General features: G+C 49.9%; 1 protein-coding gene across 1 annotated transcript; it reads left to right on the plus strand.

Moving 5' to 3' along the window:
* The first annotated feature begins 750 nt into the window (after positions 1-750).
* Positions 751-3233, plus strand: LOC108864253 (52 kDa repressor of the inhibitor of the protein kinase-like). The gene is made up of 3 exons (XM_029111468.1): positions 751-763; positions 863-1513; positions 1645-3233. The coding sequence occupies exons 1-3, from the start codon at positions 751-753 to the stop codon at positions 3231-3233; spliced, it is 2253 nt and encodes a 750-aa protein (XP_028967301.1).
* The last annotated feature ends 6681 nt before the right edge of the window (positions 3234-9914 follow it).

Raw genomic sequence — 9914 nt, forward strand, 5'->3', positions numbered from 1 at the left:
CATCTTGGTCTTCTGTGCGTTGTGCTCTACCTATTCGCATGCGATCTCTTGCTAGCCGCCGACGTCACTCTTCCCTCACTCGCGTCACTCTAAGTTTAGGCGTAATGGATTTGTCGCGGCAGGCTCTCTGATTGAGCTCCAATCGGAGACGCACTTCGTTGCTGATCCGCTTAGAGGCAAAGCAAAAAGTTTCTCAAGGTGACGAAGACCGCCATGAAAATATGGCTGTGGACGACAAAGATGTCCAGGTTTCTGGGAGATTTCTCGAAGCCTGTATGCATTTCAAGTATGGGATTAAATAGTTTTGAAGAAGGGGTTGTTTCGAATCGTTTGGCTGAAAAAAGTGGCAGCATACGTGAGGCAATCGCTGTATAGGACGCGAACTGACGGACGGACAGAGACTGTAGCTTTATTATATGGGGGGGGATTCCTTGATCACCAGTGGCGTGCGCAGGGGGGGGCCAAGGGGCCATGGCCCCCCCAAGATTTTCAGGTCCACATGGTTTGAGTGGAGGCGTGGGAAAGGATTCGAATGTTTTGCGTGTACATATACGCGTATGTGTAGACGGATGTATCCACCATCCATCGAGACCTGTGGCGCTTGACTCTCCGCGCAGCTGCTGGTGTCGACTGATTTCGAAGAGGAATGATTTTTCTCTCTAGAGGCGGGAGCGAATGACCATGACCTAATTTCTCTGTTTCTGATAAGTGACTGTGAATCCAGCGACGAAGGATCGCCAAGCAGAGATAATGGCTGGGCAAAGTAAGCTCACAATTTTTTTCTCGAGAAAGAACAGTGAAAGCATCGAGACTCCACCCGATTCTTCTACAAATGAATTGACCGAAGCTCGGAACATCACAGATCACTTCGCATCAGTATCAGTACCATCCGGAGTTGCGCTGAATGAGGAAGAATCTGCTCCAGACGCGACAACGCTGGGAGACGAAGTGACCGTGTCATCACCGTCGGCGAGGCGACAGAGAGTCGCTCTCAACCCCATGGATATAGGGAAATTCGTGACAAGCAATGGAAGTTGCGACCATTCCCTGACAGACGAGGAGCGATTTGAGGCTCTGACACACTGTTGGGAACCGGACAAAGAGTATGCTTTCCCTAAAACGATAGAGTCGAATCGCTCTCGAGCGTTCCAATACCACTATCTCAGTCTGTGGCCTTGGTTGGCATACAGTGAGATGTTTGGGGGTGGAGGTTTCTGTAAGCATTGCGTTCTTTTTGCGAAAACAGAATCTTCGAGCCACGGGGGTCTCAGAAAGCGAGGTGTACTCATCACTCAGCCGCTGAACAGGTTCAAGAAAGCAGTCGACATTCTCAAGAATCACGCTCTCAGTGAGTATCATCGCAGAGCCAGTGAGAGCGCGAATGACTTTCTTGAGTGGCATGGAGACCGAGTCAATCTCGATATCAGAAATCGTTTAGTGAAAGCCCGAGAAGAGCAAGTTGTGAAGAACCGCCAGAGATTGATACCCATCGTGAAAACGATACTGTTGTGTGGTAGACAGAATATACCCCTGAGGGGACACAGAGACAACGGACTTCTCGATTCGGGCGGAGAAAACGCGAACGACGGAAATTCCGTGCGCTCTTGAGATTTCGTCTTGATTGTGGAGACTCTCTCCTTGAAGAGCATCTGAACAATCTCAAACGAAACGCGACATACATGAGCAATAAATTCCAAAATGAGCTCATAGCGGCAATAGGAAAGATCATCCGAAGAAAGATAGTACGGGAGGTCAATGATTCTAAGTTCTACGCCGTGCTCGCGGATGAGACATCAGACGCCGGTAGGATCGATCAGTTGACGATTTGCCTGCGTTACATATCGACCTCAGCCAGCAAGCCTGTCGTCAAGGAAGTTTTTCTGAAGTTCTGCGCCGTAGCTCAGAAAACCGGAGCCGCGCTAGCGCGTACCATCTTGGATGCTTTGGAAGAGGAAGGAGTCGACGTGAGAAATATCAGAGGTCAAGGATATGACGGTTGTGCTTCGATGAAAGGAGCTGGAAATGGTGTCCAAGCAGAAATTAAGGCCGTGGTGCCTCAAGCCCTGTACTTTCACTGCGCCAGTCATTGCCTCAGCCTCGCGCTCGTCCATTCCGCCGAAATTGTCCCTATCAAACTGGCCGCTGGTGTCGTCAAGAGCGTTTGTAACTTCTTCTGTAAGTCTACGAAGCGACACCAATGCCTGATGGATAAGATAGATGCCCACGCACCCACGTCGTCCAAAACACGGCTCAAAGCTCTGTGCCCCACTCGTTGGGTCGAATCGCACCACGCCTTCATTACTTTCAGAGAGCTTCTAGTCCCCCTCTTCCACTGTTTGGTTGAGCTCGGACAAGTCACGGGTGAAACTGGCGTGCGAGCATACGAACTAGAGAGCTCCGTCTGCAAATGCGACTTCGTGTTCGCTCTACTCACCATTGAGAGCTTCTCGTGCATTTTTCTCCCGTTGTCTATGCAATTACAGAAAAAAAGCCTCGATATTTTTGCCGCTCTCAGGATGGTCGACAACATCTTATCCATTCTTGAGCTTAAGCGTCAAAATGTTGAGACCGAGTTCAAGATAATCTACGATGAAGTCACAGAGATCTGCGCTCTGCTGGATGTCGAGATCAAAATGCCTCGCATTAGCGGTAGACAAATGCACAGGGAAAATCATCAGGCGGAGACACCCGAAGCTTATTTCCGGGTGACTATGTACGTTCAGTATCTTGACCATTTGATCCAGGAGCTTCGTTCGCTGTTCGCCGATTCTCGGCAAAAGGCAATGAAAGTCCAATGCCTTGTACCGAAGTATACCGTCAGTAGCACTTTCGCCGATCTCATTGAAACGCTGGACTTCTATCAGACCGACTTAGACTGCAGTGCCAGCGTTCTCAGAGGGGAGTTTGAATGCTGGAAGGCGAAGTGGGGCAGGAAGGCTGGGAACGAGCTTCCAGAAACCGCAATCGAAGCACTCAGCTTTTGTCCAAGGATCGAATATCCGAAGATCGCGACCCTCCTCCAGATATTTGCCACATTCCCCGTGACGACATCAACACCCGAGAGAACCTTCAGCTCCCTGAAGCTGCTCAAAACTTATCTTCGATCTACGATGGGGCATGAACGACTCAATGGATTGGCTTCGATGACTCTGCAGCGCGATGTACCGGTTAGTGTCGACGAAGTTGTCGATTTAATCGCCCAGGATCCGAGAAGGTTAGACATTGTTCTATAGGCGATGGCCATCGCTCAATCCGAAAGATCGTCGTTGTCGCTCATTGCGAGGAGCGGGGATGAGACAGAAGCAAGAGTTTGCCCAACTCATGACTCATCTCATAACTTCCTAACATCTAAATCGAATGATAACACCTCATACCTCCTCAAATTGTGTCCTGAGTGAAGTCAAAGGATGAAACTTTTAGCAAGGAGCGGCATCAAGCCGCCTCCGACTCTTGTAATATAATCGATAAGCTAAGCTAGCTACCTTCCTTATCATATCATATAAACATGAATGGTGCCTACGAACGGTCTCTTCATTTGTCTTCGGTTCACGGCGAAGTCGAGATCGACGAACCCCGGGATGAATGTTGCCCCCCCCCAAGACGAAATCCTGGGCACGCCCCTGTTGATCACATTACAATGTTCTATCGCGACGCGGATGGTCATCCCGTGACTACGGTGGAGAATCCATTCATGAGCTCAGACCTCGCTCTAAATACGTATGTGTACAGCGATACAAGGATGTGGCTCATAGCGAACTCGACTGAAATTGCCAATAAAGGACTAGGCGAGACCCTCGACTATTCAGGCGACCACCCGCCGCCGCGGACGACCGTGAGGAGGAAATATACTCGCCAGATTCAATATTTCGCGCGTTTTTCTAGCCAAGTATCCTCGGGAACTTCGGGCCGGGCTCTGGGAAATACGGCGAATCTTCAGAAGCTGCCATCAGGCTCCCGGGTTTCGGACGTATCCTGGGAGATGGGTTCTTTCACTAGATACTATTTACCCGAGCCTTACACTGCAGTCGAATTTCCGCTCTCCTTGGCCGTTCGGCGAGGCATTTTTTTCTTCAGCTCTTCTACCTATTCCCCGAAGATTTTCCTCAACTCCTCTCTCATGCGCAGTCATAGTTCCTTTCGGGAATTGTTGATATCCGCGTCGATTCCGTACTCAGACCGTGGAAGTAATCTCATTCTTGATACTAGCCGTGAGGGCGCTTCGCGCCCCCACAGCCTTAAGAACATCGAGTGTTGCTTTTCGTTGTCCAAGGGGAAGGGTATGCAAGCAATAGACATCTGGTTCCTCTTTGAGCCTGGATTAAATAATAATCGTGAATAAGGGGTGTTGGGAGGGGCTCATTCTCGTGAAGATTATTTGTAAAGTTTCGAAGTAGGAAAAGGTCTGAGGTCTGACTGCGCTTCATAACCGGGCATGGTTTCAAATCCAAGCGCAGAGAGCCGGAGCCTGACGGGACCGGCCAACGTTGTGGCGTACTTTCTCAGCGCGGGGTGACGCTTCCGAACGATGCATACGATTTTTTTTTCACGGGATCATGGGCACCTCACGGCATTCCGGGCACCTCTTCTCAGAGCCGCAGCCTCTTGGCACGTGCCCCCGGGATACGCCGCTCGTCACACTTGCTGAACGCTGAAACGAATGGAGTAGAGGCTCCTTCCTTGATACAGGTTCCGATTGCGAAGCTAGTTGAATGTAGACTGTGGGCTCGTGCTCGTGGAACTGTTATAAAGGTGACCCGATGAGTACTGATGACATCATAGAAGCGGCTTTGCATTTGGTGGAAAATAACGATTACTGGAGAAACACGTAAATTTCACGGAAAACATGCGGTTAAGCAGTTAGAAAAGTATATCTCGACCTCACTGGAGTGATTGCGCATCGATCTGGAAAATTTGCGGTCTGTTCGGAGGTGGAGAGCGCTAAAAAGTGGTCCGGTGTCAGACAGACATAGCGCTTTTATTATATAGGGGGAGGGGGATGTCCTCCCAGATATCATCTGGTGATTCATGAGTCTACTCTGATACTCTCGCTTCGAAGGTCCGAGCTTAGAGCGTACATTCGCACAGATTCATCCACGGAACTCCGATCGCTATCACTCTCCATGAACGAGTCACTCGTGGAGTCGACTTCCGTTCTACGAGCGTTAGGGTCCATTTCTCAGGGCGAGTGACTTCGCTTCTCAGGAACACAGTTGCACTGCATGTGAGAGGTCCGACAGATCAGCGACCGTGTCATTGGTTGAGGAAGCACCGCGATCGGCACTCGGGTTTCCCCCGTTGTTTCCGCATCAGCAGAGGATTCCAGGAAAACCCCGATACTTTCTCTCCCAGAAAGCTCCCTTGCTTCACTTCCTTATGGTTTCAAACGAGATTAATTGTTTGGCAGAGCAAGCTGGCAAGCGTCGAAGTCAGTCATGGAACTGCGGCGTATCAAACTCATGACGAAGTCGAGCTTCTTCAGATGATAAATCACATTCATCACGTTCGGAAAACATGTTCGAGAACTCGTCGTGAGTGAGATTCCTCTAACAATCTCCGCTCGAGTTTTCCTTCCGCGAGTTCCTCCGATGACGTCTTCGGATCGATCGGGCTCTGTCTCGGATCATAGATTTCGAAGATAAGGAGGAAGACCTCTTGGCTCTTGATCTCGTGTGTTACGGCGCTCGATGAAGTTTTTTTACCTCCACCGGGTGCCTCAGGCGGAAGACCGAATCGCACGACGGGAATGGCGGCTCGTCGCAACGGTCGATTCACGACCGATCATCGCGTGAGAGCGGAGAAGCGACGATTTTCTCCATAGCCTTTGCCCTCGAGAGCTTGCATCAGAGAAACGGCACTAGAATGCGAAATCCTCCATCCGTCGGAGATAGGAACTATTCTCCGGTTGGACAACGCAGAGGGCTCTCGCAGTTCTCGATCCATCGAGTCGATATCGGAGCTCCTTGAGCCCGGATCGCCTCCAATTCACAATCATCTCTAGAGCGCTCTAGTTTATTTATTAACAATGATTATCCACGCAGACATTATCAATTCGTCAGCTCTGCTTGGCGTTTGATAGATGAAGGGGCTGTTGTCGTTCTCGCCCGAGAGTTGCTCCCGTACAGCGAGGATGCTCGTGCGGAGCGTCACTCCGCCGATACAGAAGACATGACTTCGCAGGATTGACGGCGCGGCGCAAGCGAAGGTGCGCGAAGATCCCGATCCGAGTCGACGCCTCATGGCCGCTCCCGAGAGGCAGGAGCTGTCGCAACTTAAGTCAGAGTCATAGTTTTCGAAGGAAAGACCAGTTGAAGGCGGTACATGACAACTCATCGCCGACCAACTCATCGCCGAAATCTCAACGCCGAATTCTCAACGCCGGATACCTCAACGCCGAGACAACTCGACGCCGAGACAACTCATCGCCGGACAAGCTAACGCCGGGACAACCAAGGACGGCCAGGACCTCGGCAGTGTTCAGCGACCTCGTCCGTTTAGGTACTTCTTATCGAGCTTTTGCCGATATGCACGCAATCATCCAAGGTTTCATAAGGAAGTCTTCGCGCACCCGCGTAAGTATTCGACTACCGTGAACGGGCGGAAGTCGTTAACTCGTCTGGAAGTACATATCGTCAAGCTGTGTACTTGGGGTAGCAGATCATCTGGACGCATCATTTTCAAGCAAGGTGCCTCCTGAGCTAGGATCGAGTTAGCAGCAGGTTCTCGGCGCTGAGTTGACCGGACCCGACAGGTCCTCGGCGTTGAGTTGACCGGCGATCAATTGTCCGGCGTTAGGTTGTCCGGCGTTGAGTTGTCTCGGCGCTGAGCTATCCGGCGTTGAGAAGTCGGCGTTTAGATTCCGGCGATGAGTTGGTCGGCGATGAGTTGTCTGCGTCCGGCGGAAAGCATGGCGCCTGGACCTCTCTCTTCCTCATCGCAGCCGATAAATTGGTCTTTCGACCTCAGCGTCCAAATGCAGCCCATCGTGAGTGATTCTCATCTCCCGATTATCACAAGTAAGAAGAGAGTCCCTAGTTTTACATTCTCGAGCGACGTGTGATCGGCCGAAGGAAGAGCCCATCCTTCAGATGTGGGGTCCGATGCACACGGAGCTTTCATACGACCGAGTTTTCAAGCAGGAGTTCTGAGAGTTTGACTCCGTGAATCGCAGTGATACAATTGAAATTGATCGGTAGTAGGAGCTCCATGTACATATACGTCCTCTAGAGTCAAGACGGCTCTGGTAAGCGGGGAGAAACGGTCGACGACCGCTTGTTCACTTGATTTCGAAATCTTCCGCGTTCATGGAATATCTATGTAATGAAGTGATGTGGGGCAGAACGGCAGAGCGTCCCGGCTCTGATTCCTCGGGCCGGCCGAGGCATGTTTCTCGTTTGAGAACTAAGCTGCTAGATTGAGAAATGGAGGTTCAGAGCTGATGAAGGTCGGGAGCCAGGGGAATGCGATAGCGAACGCTGATCCCCTCTCGCCGTTGCGACGGTAGCCTCGAGGTGAAATTGATCATCGGTCCATACGATGTCGTTTCCTGACACCCAAGGTAAGTGTATTGAGGGTATGAGAGACATGTCGGTTGTCTTCGCCGCATCGGCACTCCACATCACGCGTTCCCTTGAGCGGATCATGCGCTCGGATTCGCAACATTATTTAATTAATTAATTTACGTTACACAATTTACATTACAATTACATGCGATGTAAATTCGCAACATGCGGGGAGCTCATCCCCCTGAATAATTGAAGTTAGTCGTAGCCCGTCTGTTCGTCACGGTCGTCTCTCCGTTTTCTAATGCGAACGTCGCCTCGAAGGCCCTCATTGAATGATAGCAATTCGACCACCGGGAAATAAGGAAGATTTTCACGAATAATCTGCGTACGAGGCGATTCGAGAATACCTTCGTTGGGAGGGGGGGCGCTCCATCGCCTGCCAGCATTCCAGGGTCAAATTCGTTGCGCGGTCACGAGACCGACGGTATAATTTTCGGACCGATGGCTCCAGTGCCGGGAGGCTACTCTGATCCTAGCCGCCTCGATGAGCATCAGCATGAGGAGACTCACGACCGAATTTACTCGTGGGAGTTGGCCCTGTTGGTCCAGGCTGATCTTGTACTATGTCGCGAAAGCTCGAAACATGATCGAAACGGCGCTTGTGGCCTATCGGAGCATCGCCGCGGCCCATAGAGGGAAAAAGCTGTGAGCATGGCTCGGCGGCCGAGGGAAAAACACCCAGACACTTGGTGTCAAAGACACTATCGATTTGAAGGACGTGAAAACGTTTCTGAACAGATCTTTCAGAAAATCACAAATTGATAGGATAAGAATGAATCGAAGTTATTTATTGAAACGCGTTCGCGAAGGAAACGCTCATGCCAATCTCGTTGGCTGGTCATCATCACTGGCCTCTGTTTCTCTCCGCATTACATCCTTAAATTCGCTCTTATAACCCTCTGAGTTCCACCACGTCATCAGTCGGTGAAATTCTTCATTCTCTTCTCGTTCTTTGTCTCGTCTGATACCCGTATCAACAGTCGGATTCAAAAACCGCTTTTCTTGATACTCTTTAATCATAACGTTGGTCAGACCAACACAATGTCCTTCTTGATCGTCCAGTTTGTGAATGTTGTCCGTCCACGAAGTTAGGCTTATCATCCTCCGTGAATCATCGACAAGAAGAACATTTCTTTTTTCTCTCACCCCTCCGTCGCGACAAACGAATTTCATGATGTCTCCCACCTCGCAGACGATTGCGTTTATGTTCACCTTCTTGTTCAGAGGAATAGTAGCGATCGACTCGATCTTTATCGTGGACATGTCGACCTTGGGTAATGCTTCGTCCTGAATCTTGATCAGACGGCTTATCTAAATGAGCGAATCGTCATAAATCACGTGCTTCATCACCCGCTACTTCGTATCACGTGTTGTTTGCATAAATTTTCAATAACGAAAATGGAATGTATACCTTGCTCAACACGAGCTCGAAATCATGGGTTGTCACTCGGTATTGCGGATTGCAAGGTCTTTGACGAAAGGTACTGAGTTCGTAACATTCTCCAACTATAACCTCGTTGAACATCTCTTCACAATGTGCCCCGGTGACCACCACGTTGATTTCAGCTGACTAGTCCATCATCACGAAAGAAAAGATCTTCCCTTCTCTTCCTTCTTTTTTCCAATCTCTTACTGATGTCTTCGTCTTGATTTTACCGCTTGTGTTGTCCATCGTGATATCCTTGATATATTCCGCCCTCTGAGCTGGTCGCTTGGGACTTCGGGATATAGGCTCTTGGGTGGCTAATCACGGACACAGTTACTCGCGATTATTATTACTTGATATAATCGAAATCGATTTTTGTGGGACAACAGTTTTGTGCGAACACGGACAAGTGGGCCAAAACCAACTGGGCCAAACACCAACTGGGCCAAAAACCTATTGGGCCAATGGACCAACTGGGCTAAAACCAACTGGGCCAAAAACCGGATGGCTGAGAGAATCTCGAACTCAGTTAGATAAGATGCTGCTTGAAGAGACTACACCCCACCTCGTTTAAGCAGAGCCTCGAACTGTAAGCGATGCTTTACGGTTCACGGGAATCGTATTGAAGGAGACGCTCCTCCTGAGATTTTGGAGTCGTTAATACGCAGGAATCGAGTACAAACAGCTTCAGTTATCTTTGGATTCTATCTATGTAGATTGAAGAGCCGCAGTTGTTTGATTGATTCGGGCGTAGAGTAACTTGATTCTTCCGTGCCTCTTCACGGTTCATTACTCCTCGGTTCCTTATCCCGATTCTTCCGAGCTTCCCGCGATGCGCATGCATTTATATGGACTTCAGAGTTAACAACGTATATCTTAGAGTATCAACGGACCCTGTTGATACTTTCCCTCATCAGAAGCGGAAA

The sequence above is a fragment of the Galendromus occidentalis genome, unplaced genomic scaffold (genome assembly GCF_000255335.2).
Source record: "Galendromus occidentalis unplaced genomic scaffold, Mocc_1.1 scf7180000077442, whole genome shotgun sequence".
Classification (NCBI taxonomy): Eukaryota; Metazoa; Arthropoda; class Arachnida; order Mesostigmata; family Phytoseiidae; genus Galendromus; species Galendromus occidentalis.

Coding starts and splice junctions, on each gene's coding strand:
- LOC108864253 (XM_029111468.1), top strand. Junction 1,514..1,644: donor GAAAACGATACTGTTGTGTG/GTAGACAGAATA, acceptor CTCTCCTTGAAG/AGCATCTGAACAATCTCAAA.